At 35.3% G+C, this 16,883-nt stretch overlaps 1 protein-coding gene across 8 annotated transcripts in view; it reads left to right on the top strand.

Moving 5' to 3' along the window:
• LOC110465377 (monocarboxylate transporter 10-like) overlaps positions 1-16,883 on the top strand; it is a 31,758-nt gene that overhangs the window by 1,772 nt on the left and 13,103 nt on the right. The window contains exons 1-3 of one of the 8 annotated variants that reach the window (XM_021521149.1): positions 2,416-2,680; positions 13,114-13,187; positions 14,420-14,803. In XM_021521149.1, the coding sequence (XP_021376824.1) occupies positions 14,539-14,803 (265 nt within the window). In that variant the 5' untranslated portion in view covers positions 2,416-2,680; positions 13,114-13,187; positions 14,420-14,538. Of the gene's footprint in view, positions 1-2,415; positions 2,681-4,133; positions 4,289-8,385; positions 8,460-13,113; positions 13,188-13,217; positions 13,278-14,173; positions 14,303-14,419; positions 14,804-16,883 lie in introns of those variants that run through there. The other 7 variants (XM_021521145.1, XM_021521146.1, XM_021521147.1 and 4 more) reach the window with 7 other exon arrangements.

The raw sequence follows: 16,883 nt of genomic DNA, 5'->3' as shown, positions 1-16,883 counted from the left end.
CCCCCCCCATTTCAAAAAGTTGGAAAGTATGTGTATATATACAATTTGTGATTTGACGCAAATATACCGGTGACAGATCTGCAATTGAAGAAGACAAATGCATGACCAGACCTGATTCGAAGCTGGGACTCTCCAAACTCGAAACAGAAATTCTAGCAATTGTACTACCTGGTCACTGACGATTGACCGGCCAGTCTAGTTCGGCTACATTCCTCACTCCTCTTTCTAAGTCTTCACCCCCAAGGACAACTCTTTTACATTAACCCAGATTGAGGTATCCTCTCAAGGGATGGGAAAACTCTCAAATTTTTGAAAAAGAAAAATGCATGGCCAGACCAGGATTTGAACCCAGGACCCTCTGACCTCTGGACGGACACTCTGCTAATTGAGCTACCTGGTTGCTGTTGATCTACCTAGTCCCGTCCGCTACAAATCTTATGTATGATGCAATTAATTACTATTTCTCCCGGAGTTTTTCTCCTACCAGTTAGCTCCATTCCCACCAGCTACCTTGTTAGCCCTTTAAATGTAGGCCCTATCCACTTATTTGTATCATATTGCCTCCTAAACATGAATCCTCTACCTAATAGCCACATTCCCATTAGCCACCACCTAATATATGAACCCTTGTACCCATTATCCCTCCTATTTTTTAGTCCCTTTAATTACTCATTAATGTTTTTACTGATAAGTTGTTACCCCTCCTCCCCCAAGCATTAACAACCTATACCAATGTGCCCCCTACATGTTTCCCCCACATCCCCACACCCCCTCCACTCGTTAGCCACCTATTTGTGTTCTTTCCCCAACCCGTGCAGGTTCAGGGGAAGAAAAGGCCTGCTGTATCACAGTGCATGATGGTAATAGGCGAGTTATGTGCCCTTCCTACCCTGGCTCCCTAAGTTAGCTCTGTTCACCCCAAAGTATATTCCTAAGATTTCACCGCTTTCCGCGACATTATCATGTTCATTGTATCTTGCCTTGCCTATTTCTTCCCAACGAAATTCCTTCACATTTGTACTTATTTAATTTTTACCCGGAATACTAAAACGTTCCACTTCTGATAAAGCAATTGATTACTTGTTCACACTGTGCTCTGTTTCTAGCCCGAGAAAAACGTTATTTGGCCATTCTGCTTGTAAGATATATTGCGACCTTGACCTTACTTTTCCCCCTCAGATTTGTTTTTGTAGTACTGCTCTAACCTTTTTTTCTATATCTAGTGTACATTTCTTTTACAGGACATTGTGCTGTATTATTTTCTTCATAAAGAGAGAGAAGTTTTCCTTCTAACTGATTAACTTCGTCTTTCCATTTCCGGTTTGCTTGAAAGCTGTAATTTACAAATGTCTCTCTTAACTGTGATAAAATCCCAGGGTTTTTCTTTAAAATTTATATCCCCACACTCTGCTTTACATTTATCAATAAATGAACTTATTTTATAGCATGTCAGCTAACCACTCTTAGTATGATGCAGATCTTATTTCAATGTAAGAAAGTTTATAACCCTATATGACATTCGACGGGCGTATATTGTTCTGTCCCGCGGTACTCTTGTTGTTAAACAGTTATAACTAATACTAGTATCCATATGTTGTAAAGCGCTTTAGAGTAATTTTACAAATTCTATAGGGCGCTATATAAATATTGTATATTATTATTATATATATCATAATTAAATCATCAATGAAATATACAAATGTCGTAAAGTGAACATTTCTTATGGAAATCGGGGAAAAAACTTATCAGTAATTAATTATTAAAGTATGAACATACTATACACTTGTGTAAAATTACCTTTTGATATGACAATGAAAATTAAACAACAGCTTTGACTAAATTCGTTGGCCATGCCGGAATCTAGTAACACAGTCGCTTAAGACCATGCCTTTTTGGTCGTAACTTATTGGTTGATGAACCAAGAGTGAGATTGAAATATGTAATGCCATTTAATGCTATGTTAACGTGACGTCATTATTCTGTCTATTCAGAAAATAAATTATTTATATACTGTACCTATGTAGGCAAGTAATAACCATATACGTCATTGTGAGAAGTTCAAGAAATATGATATAGGGGGTGTATTTCCCCCAGATGTTTATATTGTGTATATTTTCATAAAGGGTTTTCTCCCCAGATGTTTATACGGTATGTATTCTCCCCAGATGTTTATACGGGATGTATTCTCACCAAATGTTTATATGGGGTGTATTCTCTTTAAGTGTTTATATGATATTTCATTCTCCCTCCCCACGTCCCCCACCCCACCCCACCCTCGTGTGTTTACTTGATCATGAGAGGATAGTCATCAATTTGTGTGTAAGAGGGGACATGTATGTAAGATGTTACCCCATTTGTTTGTATATAAGGGGTAGACATTTACACACGTATAGTTATAGGCAATAAAACGTTTCAGCGTGAACGTGTGTACACATTCATGCCTCAGGTGTGATCAACCATTTACGCACAATTGTAAATGTAATCACACCTGTGTTAGTGGTATGGTATACATCACGGAAACGTAATAATTCCGTGTTCGGGAGTAGTAACCTGTTGGTGTTCAGAAGAAAGGCGTGGACTTCAGTTCTGGAGTACGCCAACATACAAGTAGGATGACATTTGCACCATGAATGGATGCTCCAGTGTACAAGAGAACTATGGAGTGCTATCGGATGCCCGGGTGAGGGTTCTACCTATCTATATGTTATACTCCACAGAGACCAAAATGGCTTTAATGGTTAGCCAGCTATATATATATATACGTACATATTGTGTACGACTGGTATCATGTTCATTTTTGCATAAAAAAGGCTTTTAAAGCTTGTTATGTAACCTAATATACATGTATACATTTCTATAAACCACCCAGTCGGTTCATCCTACGGAAGTGCAAATCTGTAATGGCCGCGAAACCCCTGAGTCATGACCAAATTAAAGGTGACGCATTCAAAAAGTCACGTAAACAACGTTGAATGACACTTTAAAAAATATACACGGCATTCAAGTATATTCGTGTCTTAATTGTGGTCCTAGTTATATTTAATTACCAACCCTTTGCACGATCGTATACTATAGAGTATATGAAAGGGAGGGAAGAAACGCAGTCAAGACAGTGACTGGTCAAGGCACTCGAAATCTTGAAAAGTTAAAAAAAAAAAAAAAAAAAAAAAAAAAAAAAAAACCGACATCGACATCGTCGGAATAGTCTAGCCTACCACCAGCGGAATCTCAATATCAACTTGTTTTTCGCGTTTCTTCGGTTCGCAATTTAATAGGTAATCTAATGAGTTATCGAAGGATTTTCTCTTGTCTTACAAATACAAAAAATGTTACAAGAAATTTCCTTTTGGACTTGGCGAGTTACTCGATTTAATGAAGCAACGGGTTGTGATATTGTGACATAACGTTAGCATGACATTAATCTAATTCCGTGATTTAACTAAACGTTGGGCCAGGGACGTTCAATGTACATGGCGTTATATGTCTCTGGTTGGGCTTATGATAATCTGTACATAACGTTAACTAACAACACTTATAGATAAATAATTGTTAATCCTGAATTTGATACCTAGTGAAAAGATACAAGAAATTGTATTTATAGTCGTATATATATGAGAACAGAAACATTAGCTCTGAAGTGCTATTATTAAGACAAAACATAAGAAAAAACATCACAGCAAGGTTACAGAGATATAAAACAACTATTGCTAAGCATGGAAGAATTAATTAAACAAGCAAGCACAAAATATCATGCAAAACTGTTGGGTGACTAAAAGCACATGGCTATATACATTTTATATATATGTATATGCTTATATAGCAAATTGTAAATATTTAACGAATAAGCACTAATATAATACATACAGAGTGTATGGGGCATGAGGATAATTAAAACATAAGATGACAATAAGACCAGGTATTTCTAGAAGTTATACAACAAGCAAGCACTGCATAACGAATAACATAACAAACACATAAATGACCATTTTCATCTCATGTCAGACATTTTGTTATTAAAACATTCTAACAATTCCTATAGAACAACTTCTTTTTATTTCGATATTATGCGTTTCGTTTCTTTTGTGCCGCACTTTCCATTTCGAAAAATGTCTATACTAAAATATCTTCTGCTGCTGAGACCGCAAATGATCCTAGCTGTCAGTGGAACCTTTATCTGTGAAATGATTTCGATGGAATTATCTCAATATGGATTATACGGCATAGACTATTAAATCCATATTACGTCAGTCAAACAATCTGATTACCAACGATATTGACGAGAAAATAGGTAATGTATTTACCCTGTTGTGTACAAGAGTTTAGGCTGGCCTACTGTAGGTAGTAAGCATGATGAATACACAACATTCACTACCACACAGTCGATCAGCTGATCGCATCGTGTAACCTTCGTCTGCTTAATCCACAACCTAACGGTATCTTACCTCGTAGAGATAAAAGTAAACGTTATGGCTGTATGTAGAAAATGTGTCACGGTGGGAGTAGATCTGTTTTGATAATCATTTTCACGGGATATATATGGTGACACGTTAAGTATATAGCCTAGTACTAAAAAGTAGGGCATCAAATTGTTCATATTCATTGACCGTTGTATAAAGAGGTCTGCTTCTAGTATTATTCCATAGATTTTACACTTACTAACATATCGGTGTGTGTATGCACATAGTAGAGTTAAATAGGGTATACGTTTCAGTTATAAACCTTAACTGCATTTTTTAAATTTTATTTAAACTACGTTTTTATAACAAGCAGAAAGCACTTCAATGTATTGAAAGTCCAAACTTAAACAAAGTGAACCTGACTCTGTTATTAGATTCATGTTTTCATTTAAGAAAGATGAATTATTAGTTAAATTAGTATTTAGTTTTATTAAGTAGTCTAGTTAACTTTTTAGTAAATAATCCCATTTATGTTTTTATTTTTCACTGTAAGTTCATCAAAATATATTCTGACTAGGAGCTTGACAAATTCTAGATGTAGAATAGATTTTTGTTTGTTTGTCCACTTACAAATCTCAAATACATACCAAATTAAGTGCATATACCCCCCTACCAGCTCATTTGACAAAGGAAACCAGTCGCTTGTAAGTTGTATACATTGGTGGGGTATGATTTTGGAAGAAAGTTGATCTGTTGGATAAATAATACATGCATGTGCATGTTCTATCATCTAATAATACATGGTATCTTTAAACCAATTCAAAGTGTTGTTACATCACAAACATGGTAGAATTTAAATGAAATACAGTGTATGTATTTAATGGCAGCTTTCAAATACACATTTTTTCAAATAATAATTTTGAAAATTATATTACAATATTGAACGCTGCTTTAAAGCTTTCACAAATTATGAGTGTACTGAAATATTTGGATTTTTTGAAAACTGAGCAACATACATATATTTGACAGATCAGAAAACACAAAGCAGAATGAATTTCTGTGGAAAAGCTTATTTAAATTCCCATCCCAAACCCCTTTCTCTTTTCAGTTTTTTCAATTTGATAAATTGTATGGAGAGAGAAATTCTGTTGCATTGGCTATAGGCCTATGTATGTTTACATATAACAAAGATTGTGTCTATACATACAAATGTACACCTCAAAGATTAATCATGGGGGAACACCTTAGATTAGTTGATTCTTCCCTGCACCCCCACTATTGGCTAGCTGATATATATTTCTCCCTTCATCAAAACTGTACTGCTCCCCCTCCCCCAACAATTACAGTAGCTATAGGTAAGGAGCTGGGTATATGTATTTAATTGGATTGATTAGGATATTAGTGGAGGCAGGCATTGCTGCCTCTATATCCACATCAATATAATTTGAAATACAATTTACTATTTAGTAAACATAAAATAAGCCCATACATAAGACGTTGTATGATCAACTGAAGATCTTTCCAGAATTTGTTCTTTGATTATTCTTTGAGTAATTTATAAGTAATCACTAAGTGTTTCTGTGTATGTAAGCTTTTGTGTGTCTGTGTCTCTGCACAAGATCATATCACATGAACCTTTCCACAGACTGATAAATTGTGTATAAATGATTAAATAACATATAACATACACAGTACCATAGCAAATATGAAGAATTAAAAATTAGCTTACAGTTCTACACCAAGATTTTGCTGGTCATCGGGTCAAAAGTCACTCTTAATCCAATTTTGAAGTGTACACTGCCAAAAACCCCATCACATATATTTGAGATCAATTTTGATGGGGATAAAAATTGGCATATATTTATATAATTTGCCCCCGCCCCCCTCCCTCTCTCTCTCCAACTTGCAGTGTTAGACTCTAATTATATTTGCTTGGTAAGTCCACAGGACTAGTTGAATAGATTATTTACTAGTCCTTTGTCAATGTAACTAGTCACAAATTTCCTGATAAGGAAACATCGCGATCTACAGCACGAAACATTTTATTAGGAAAATTTTGATAATTATCATGCATTTCAAAATTTTGAAAAGGAGTATTCTTATTCTATAATCATATTTTTCACAAGTCCAAAGGACCAGTTAAGTAAGGCGATTCACTAGTACTTGATGAAATCTACTAGTCCAGGACTAGCGGACAGCGGACTAGTGCGAGTGTCGACCCCTGCCAACCCCCCCTCCCTCCCCCGCCCCCCTCGAAAAATAAATGGGGAGGGTAATTTTTTGCTTATGGTGAGGGCTTGGTGTTGGAGAATCAGGCAGCTAATGTTTTTTCTCTTTTGAAATCAACATTATATTGAGGAGGAAGAATCATTCAATCAGTAGGTTCTCCCTAAATCCGGTGTAGTATGGTAATTTGAGGGCTGTGAAATAAGCTGCGGTTCATGTTACCATTATGGTAATACTTATAAGCTGCCCCATTTCATTTTCTTAAAGTTTACGTCAATTTGATGAAAAAATTCTATCAGAAAGTGACAAAAATCAAATTTCTTTACCCAAGACTTAATTTTTTGTGATTTTCATATTCAGGACATCAAACTGTCAGATGTAAACTAAAACAGATTTGGTTAAAAAATGTCAAATGGAAAAAAAAATGCTAAAAATGAAGTGCCCCTGCCCCAGCCTAAATATCTTTACCCCAGACTTAATTTTTGTGATTTTCATATTCAGGACATCAAACTGATGTAAACTAAAACAGATTTGGTTGAAAAAAGTCAAATAGAAAAAAAAATGCTAAAAATGAAGCGCCCCTGCGGCACCCAAAATTTCTTTACCCCAAACTTAATTTTTGTGATTTTCATATTTAGGACATCAAACTGATGTAAACTAAAACAGATTTTTAAACCCTCATTTCACCATTATGGTAAAGTGAAGCGCCCCACCCTAAATTTCTCTACCCCAGACTTATCTGATTTTCAGATAGAATACATCAAACTGAAGTAAACTTAGAGAAAATGAATGGAAAAAAGTTTGTCAAAATAAAAATTGATGGTAGCCTTCATTTCACCATGGGGCGGTCGGTATTGAGGGGAGAAAGAATAGGTAACAGCAAAGAAAAATCAGCTACAGCAAATAGCTAACTCCTTTGAAATTAATGTCCAGGGACTCGAGGAAAGAGGATCAGTCAACCAAGAGTTTCCCAACTTTAAAAAGTCAAGGTAGGAAAGAATCCTGCTAATATTCCACCCACCCTCCACCCACCTTAAAATTATGATATATTTTTAAAAATATGAATGGTAATAGATTAATAATTAGCTAGCCTAAAGTATTCTACATGTACAATTTTGTTGAGTGGCAAAGTATCAGGACAATCATTTTCCATCCAGGGGAATACTTCCACCAGGGAAGCAATCAGATGGGGTCATCATCATAGTGATATGTATACATTTGTATTTAACAATTCAAAATACATACTGCACCAGGTAACTTAAATTTAAAATTTGCATGCATGTTAGTCCAGAGAACTAAATGAATAGAATATCAGCGTTAATTAGCTTACTACCCCTCCCTAATGTTACTGAAGTCAATGTAAGAGATCTACAAATGTAGTTAATAAAGGTATTTAACATATTCCTAGCTCTTCACTTAATTACACATGTATATGCTTGACTTCAAAACATCCAGTAAATAATATAATTTATAACTATATGGAGGTGTTGTAAAATTTTAACTAACCCTTTAAATTTTAAGTCACATTAATTTAAGTTTTAAGTTGTTTTGGGAATTAACAAATAACATGTGTACCTATTATCTGTATAAAGCACATTTAGATCTGCAATTGTCTTATAAGTTATATCGCTTACTTCAAATACACTTATTGATAATACAATGCAGACAAATTATTAAGTGTTTTTTAGTCTGATACACGCCATGACTATATATATATGTACACAATAAGTGTTGATGTTTAATGTGACTAATAGTCATATTACTTGATGATAAAATTTGCAATGGTGTACCAGGGACAGTATAGAGTTTATACGTCCCTGCCGGCTGTATTATTTTGTGAGTATCATTTGAATCATCTTTTTCAAACTCTGCATTGTACATGTGTGAAAAATATTATAAAAGTTCATTGCAAATTAATGACTCTCTGTATATATATATAAATTTCGTAATATTATGTTGAGTAAATGATGTAAGGAATGTGATTTCTTTAATCATATTCTGTCAAAGGCCCAATGAGTAATGCCATACAAAGCGTGACTGTACATGTGTGGTCCATTGTGCATGCATATGACTGTCACTCATCTTTCATCAACATGGATATGTTAATTTTTCCATTTTAAGGTGTACTCCTAGGGAACAATCTAATAAATTCTAACTACATGTACATATTTGTAAGTTGGATAAGAATCTAAGCATCCCTGTACTGAAGGGATCCTTTTTTTGTCTAAATGAAGGTGACTCACAGCCACCTTCCTTTTTTACCGAAGGATGGGCTAGTGTGGTTAATGTTCAAAAGACTACATACTAAAAAAAGCATGGCATGGTGTACAGTAAATTTGCTTAATTTTTCTTATATTTGTGTAACTCTACATGCATTATCTCTATATTGCCTAAATGAAGGGGACATCACCCATGGTGGCTGAAGTAGAAATATGTAACAAAATAAAAATGTTTTAAAAGTAGCTAAGCAGATTTATGATAACTGTTCAAAATGAATCATTGAGCAACTTTTGATTACTATATCATGCTTCATCTTAACTGGAGTAAAGATATTTAGTTTTGTATGATGCAGTTTGAGGTGTTGCTTAAGGTTGCCCCACACTTTCGCAATCAACCAGCAAAATTCGTTGAAACTTTCCTGTAATGGTTATGTAACTATGTTGAGTTGATTTTATGAAAATCTAAACATTCCGATAGTTTGGGGATTTTTTTGGAAAAAAAATGAATTTTCGTCATTTTTAATGTTTTCTGTTTTTTGTGTGTGTGTGGCATTGTTCGGAACAATAACAACAATAAAAAATGAAAAGAAGCATTTCTAATTTACCCTACAAATATTTTATTTATCGCAAAATATGTAACACATGTTACACAAAGTGTTTTTTATTGAGTTTGTGCGGATAAAAGTGATTATCTACAAGCTAAAAGCAAACAGGACACAAAGATCCATACATATAGAGTGGGAAATTGAACAAAATATACACATGCAATGGCTTTATAATTAATTTATTTTACATTTTACAATCACTTTGATCCGGGTGAGAGTTATCTTCCTTGAAAAAACCCGGAACTTTTTGCAGAAGGATGAAATTTACACAATGACAGTTGACTCTGTTTACATATAACAAAAATGATGGAAATAAATAAAATAAAAGATATAAAAATTATCAATATATTGTTCTTTAATGGAACCAAATTACTCTCAGTCATGTACACTTTGGACATCACCACAGTCCGCTAACTCACGGTATATTTATAATTACATGTCAGGTACATATATGTGACCAGAGGCTTTCGCATGGTATGCCGTTCTCACGTGCACTCACACATGCATTTCATAGGGATCTGGATATTTCACAAAACATTATTTTCACAGAGTAAGTAGACTACATTTGTAAAAACGATTTAATTGACAGAGCGAAACTCGCTTAATAGCAAAAATCGTAACGACCTCGAGCTTATGAACTCGTGTAAGCACGCACGTAATATGCACATGTGAGGTCGGTACACGTCCGCATTCCATGTGTTTCCTATATTGACCTTCTTGAGGTCGTCTGGTCTTATGTCACTGTCTTCCCGTGAGTCTGTTTATGTCTATGAATTGGAAAGCTTTATTCCTGAAGTACGATTATACATTTCCCGGTAAATCTCGATATCGGGTGTTGACATATCATCGGCACGCACGTGTACTATTGTTTACCAGGGACCTGTACATGTTCGTTTATGCGGAACAAATGCAACCGGTTTGTCCGTTTATAAATGTAACAATTTCGGGTATAAATCCTGGCGGACCTGCAAATGTGTATGCAGGCCTTGCAATGCTTTCTCAAAGCTCGCCTGAAAGCAGCATCAGATTACTAGGTCCGACCTTATTTATTAAACGAACAACAGTGGTCCGATCGGTTTGACCGTTTAAACGAAAACGGCCCAGGTGTTACTATAATTTGCACTACGATATTGAATGCCCGATACGCAATACGGAAATGACGACACGGTGTACATGCACATTTCGATCAAGATAATTGAGTCCGAGCTGTACTTTTTCCGGAAGTACGTCACGAAAATGGACGCTGATGACAATGTGTGGAGCCACCTTAATGTCTCTTGTTGCAATTAGTTTTGCAAAATTATTTTTTTGACCAGACCTATAGAACAGTTTTTTTACAAAGACGATGGTAGAGTGGTTTTCAAGTCATCAAATCATGGTTGTTGGAGCGTCTGATTAAGTTGATCTCGATTTACGATTTAAAAGAAAAACCTCTGATAGGATTTTACGCAGGTGGCATAAATATAATCGGCACATTGTATTTAAATATGTTTTCTGTACCAGTACGAATGTCGAGAGGGCATACTTTATGTATCCAAACTTTAAAAGTTGTATGTCTCCTTAAAAAACAACAAGCGTATACCCAAGCACAAACAAAAACATAATTCGAACTCAAAATCGATAAAACCAGGAGAGAAAATGAACAAAGGAAATGTTTACTTGGAGTCCACTAAAAAAACACTAGGAGTAGAGAGTAAGACCTCGTTTTTCGGAATGATTATACGCTCTTCTGCTTCTAGTCATGTCATGTCCAAACAATGTCACGTCCTCACAGCGAGAACTTGAGAAGCGACAACAAAACCACAAGACACGTCAATGGCATCATCAAAACCATCGACCTTCATGTCACACAAGAAATAACAGACCTTCATGTCACACAAGAAATAACACATTTCCCTAGGAGATCATGATAGAGACCAAACAATGTTACCGTAGTCTTCAGACCTTCATGTCACACAAGAAATAACAGTCCTTCATGTCACACAAGAAATAACATATTTCCCTATGAAATCTTGATAGAGACCAAACAATGTTACCGTAGTCTGCAGACCTTCATGTCACTCATGAAATAGCATATTTCCCTATGAGATCTTGATAGAGACCAAACAATTTTATCGTAGTCTTCAGACCTTCATGTCACACAAGAAATAACATATTTCCCTATGATATATGATAGAGACCAAACAATGTTACCGTAGTCTGCAGACCTTCATGTCACACATGAAATAGCATATTTCCCTATGAGATCTTGATAGAGACCAAACAATTTTATCGTAGTCTTCAGACCTTCATGTCACACAAGAAATAACATATTTCCCTATGAAATCTTGATAGAGACCAAACAATGTTACCGTAGTCTTCAGACCTTCATGTCACACAAGAAATAACCTATTTCCCTATGAGATCATGATACAGACCAAACAATGTTACCGTAGTCTTCAGACCTTCATGTCACACAAGAAATAACATATTTCCCTATGAAATCTTGATAGAGACCAAACAATGTTACCGTAGTCTTCAGCCCTTCATGTCACACAAGAAATAACCTATTTCCCTATGAGATCATGATACAGACCAAACAATGTTACCGTAGTCTTCAGACCTTCATGTCACACAAGAAATAACATATTTCTCTATGAGATCATGATAGAGACCAAACAATGTTACCGTAGTCTTCATCAACATGCTCCTTTGGAAACCTTGTATTGTAAGTTTGTCCGTCAGCAGTCGACATCAATCACGGAAGTCATGATAGTCTGAACATGCTTATTTATGAATATCGAATCAACTGCGACATATAAACACCGTGGGTTGGGTGGGGGAAGCGATGATGTTAATATCAATGGTATTATCAAGGAAGAAAATGTTCACGATCGAAAAGTCGAAATCGTCCCACTAGTCGTTCAGCTTATATACCAATAAGCAGTGAGTTGTCCCATTTGGTCGATCTTGTAAGTAAAGACTGAGGAAGTGTCGTTGTTTAAAAGCTCTTGGGTGTAATTACGGTCGATGTGGTCTATAAATGTCTCGTCATTTGAAGACAACAAATCGTCAATATATATACTTCTGAATGTGAAATTCAAGGAAATGGTTAGGTTTGTGTTACTAGTTCGGATAAGCTCATCAATAAGTTAAGCCTCGTATGAAAACAAAAACATATCGGCCGGAAGAGTACAGTTTGCTTTAATTGGAATGCCTACATATATAGACTGCAGGGAAATCTTGCAACTGAACTATCAATTTGGCCTTCGTTGTGTTTTTCATAAAATATAACCCATAATGATAAATTATATTGCTATTAACATTTCTTGGAAAAGAAAACTCATGATATAAGAACGAAGGCGTTCCTTCAGTTTGATGTGAGGGTGTGTTTGTGTAAAGGGTCGAAAAGAGGCTTTCAAGATTGATAAATAAAATCTTTTAAATTTTTCAGATTCCACATTGTATTGAAAGGATCTGATATTTTTTGTTGTATGAAGTGAAGTGTGTTTTTCAACGTTAATAAATAAAAGGTTTTGTCGCCGACTGTCGTGGATTTTATTTAAATTAAGTGCGGTGTACATTTGTATGTTGCTGATATTTTACGGGGATGTAGCGTTTACTTAAGCCAGGGATAGCGTATTTAGACTTATTTAAGATAAAACGTAGACCTGTCATCTGTTTCAGTTTCCAACAAGTCTAAAATGAATGATTTCGAGCAGCGAGCCTGTTTGGTACAGAAACCTGTTGAAAATTGCATGGTAAAACAACAATTCCGAGATAAAGTGGTCATGTCTCAAAGACCGCGTTAACAGGAATCTTTGAAAATACTATTAACATTAACAATTAAGGTAATCCTTTTCCACGATGCTTTTGTTGCTTTAATAGCGTAACCATTGACTTCAGAAAAACCCCTTGAAAAAGGCATGAAACAGCAGAACCTCTTTTACCTTTAATTTGGCACGAAATTGACTTCTGGCTACTTCTCCAATCTGTTACACGAGCTACTAAACTTTACAAAATAAAACTGCCTTCTTCGTATGTTGATCACAACTGGCACTTAAAGTCGACGATCCGTTACACGTTACAGTTAGTCGGACTTTGTTTTACATGTATAACTATGCACCTGTTTGTAGAGTTGTAAAGTTGACACAAACAAAAATCAAAGTTGTTGACAACGGATTTGATGTTGCGGTATTAACGAAAGTGGGTCACCAAACCAATTAGCTGTCGCTGTACCAGAATGAAATGAGATTACTAGAGGCGGTCGTGCCAACACCCAATACTCTGCTCTGAAACATAGCGGTTTATAGATTACCAGTAACCCGCTGCACAAGCTACTTATATAGTTTATATACGTGTATCAGTTTTATCGATCGTCAACACAGCATAAAAAACAGAAAGCAATCTTTATTTAAACTGCATGCACAATGTTGCACCAATTTGCTCAATCTTGTAGTTGCACAGATTTGTTGATGATCTCGACAGCGTCAGGTGCTCGACTACGCAGTGAGCTGAAAACCGTCACAATTATATTGTAATTGATTGGGAAAAGGTTTAAATTGTTTGCGCAATTACTATGCATGTTGCACCCGTCTGAGTTATGTCATGTTCTGAACTCTTTATCGGACAGTTGTATTTAGTAAGTCTCTAATCAGTGTCAGTCACACTTCCCCCACTCCAGCGTTAATAGCCACAATGTATTCAACAAGACAAAGTTCAATGTGCATGTAACGAGATTAATGTGATGTATTTTAGACATATCATGCTTGTAGAGAAGATAAAACGTATTTTAACATCACTTACATCTGAGATAGGAGTAAACGCACAGTAATTATATAATCTTTATATACCACGTTCGATCACAAGCCTGCATGTATATACTGTCTAAGCAGTTTGTACTATATTCTTGTGATTTCGTTGAGATTTAACATTGATGCCACGTTTACAAAGTCACGAAAGTCCGTTAATGTATGTATATTTGTATTTACAGGGGTGAAAGATTAGAGAAAGGTTCAACATCTCACCGAACAACCCAGCCTGGTTTATATCTGGACAGCGTATATTTACTGTGTATATATAAACTTAACATTCGGTGACTTTATTTTAACAATGAGTGATCATTTGGATATCCAAAAGCCGCTGAACGACCATGGAAATGGCCTGGAGAATGGAAAGAATCCTGCTTCCAAGAAGACCAGTAGCCAGACTGTGGGGGAATTCGTGCCTCCTGATGGAGGGTGGGGATGGGTGGTGTGCTTCACATCCATGCTCACCAATGGCACAGTGTTCGGAGTCATCAATACATTCGGAATAATATATGTGGTGATGCTGGATGAATATGCCAACGGTGACCCAAATATTTCCCTGAAAACATGTAAGTTGTCAGTTAAGATAATATATCTATATACATAGTACCAAGGATATTGGGGTTTTGATTCGCCTTCTGTATATACCACGACTAACTGCATCGACTGTCTGATACTGTATATAGTACAGTAATAGTTCTTATAGATTATACATGTATCTAATGAAAGAATCTGTAAAATATTGATTTCCCAATAGAGATAGTTTTCAAATACAGCAAGCTACAAAATGTTACTGTATAATAATTACCCTATTGCTTCTAAGGGCTGTTTGAGCACACGGGATCATTCACGTTACATTAAGGTATTAAGTCACAAATTGAATAAGTTATTTTCACTTTCATTAATATTGCAGACATAACTTATACGCCCTGGACTTAGACTCATTTATTTTATATATATAGTTACAGTAAAAGGCTGTTTTTGATTAAATCGAGTTAAACATTTGACTCCATATGTCAGTAAATTAAATTCAATTGGTATGCTGGGTCCTGAATGTCCTGAGCTAGAGGCTGAGGAGAATCGTCAACACCCATTTTCTTCGAGGATAATCATAATATTCGACTGTTATCAAATCTTCACATATTAATGAAGTCGGTTTTATAACATGTGTGCAGTTTTCATTTGATCATGGTGTTGTCATTGCGAAACGGTATTCATTATATGAAAATTCTGTCAAATTGCTGTTAAAAATGTGGTAATGTTCAAGTTGATGACGTGAAAATGTTGTAAAACACTTTATATCGTTTCTCACAAAGAACCAAAAGATTTGTGTAATTCCAATATTAAATTTATTTACATTTAATTAATGCATATCTTATGATTAAACGTTTATATATAATTTAGTTTATACGTGTTCGCGGTATTTCATGTAAATGTGCACGCGCACGAGACGTCAGCACCCAAGAGAAGGTGACATTTACGTCTGGTATTTGACTTTATCAAATATCCCAGTTATTTGATAACATAATCAGCAACACAGTGCGATAACAACATTGATAGATAATCTGCATGTCAATCATGTTATACGAATAAATTGTATATTTTGTGTAAAGGAAATATACATTCGTATACACACACCTTTAACTTGTACTCGCATCCTGAAATTTAGCGCTGTCAGGTCTCGGTTTTTTGTAAAGGTTTTCGGACTATGTCATGTATTAGTACATGCCGTCCACAAGAAAGAAATCCTCATCGCTACATGCTATGGAAGTTATATATATTCGTACTTCTTAAAGATGTGAATTTATCATCATGACGATGTTTCATTAATACTTCTAAAATAGATTTATATACAGCAGCTCAATTTATAATAATATTTTCGTGCTTATGTTTTTAATTTCTTTGTTGCCCTGCGTACAGTACAGACGAAAGTGATCTAGAATATATAGGTGTGGAGCTGATACTTTAACTATAGATTCAATAAATGTTTTGAAAGTGCAGGACACATACCTCTGCTATGTTTAGTCTGTCCTTGTACAGATTATGGTAATGGGATACCCAGTTGAACGTCAAATGAATACACATAGCATACTTGACATTTCAGACACCTGAATTGTAAGGTAAACTTGACTTGGTGTCCTTACAAACAACGACACTTCATGTTTATGTACTTAGTTGCAAATAATAGAAGCCATAATGCTGGTCAGTGAATATTTTTAGTGACCAGACTTGGGGTAAAATCCAAAAACAGTGATCTCATTTTGTTATGAAAAAACAAATATTGAAATAAAAGTCTTGTCACAATACAGATGTTGTATTACTTTCATAAGGACCAATATATCCCCCTTTTATTTCAGACTTATCTTAAATGTTTAAAGCGTGATATATGAATCCAGCCCTATGTATTTTAGAATACTTTTCTTTTCATATCTGAGATATGATACCGTTTACAAGGAAATTTTCGCTGCAGTTGATTTTTGACCTCTCTTACCCTCTGTAATGAAAATGAGGGCGAACATATAACGAATATAAGTACACAAAAACACAGCAATATCTGTGAAGGACGAACTTAACACTGAGTGGAAATTGAAGGGCAAACGTTTTCCTGTATAAAACGTACGTGTCCTCCTCTAATTATGTTAATTCAGA

The sequence above is a fragment of the Mizuhopecten yessoensis genome, unplaced genomic scaffold (genome assembly GCF_002113885.1).
Source record: "Mizuhopecten yessoensis strain PY_sf001 unplaced genomic scaffold, ASM211388v2 scaffold11073, whole genome shotgun sequence".
NCBI lineage: Eukaryota > Metazoa > Mollusca > Bivalvia > Pectinida > Pectinidae > Mizuhopecten > Mizuhopecten yessoensis.
This window is presented reverse-complemented; position numbering and strand designations above follow the sequence as displayed.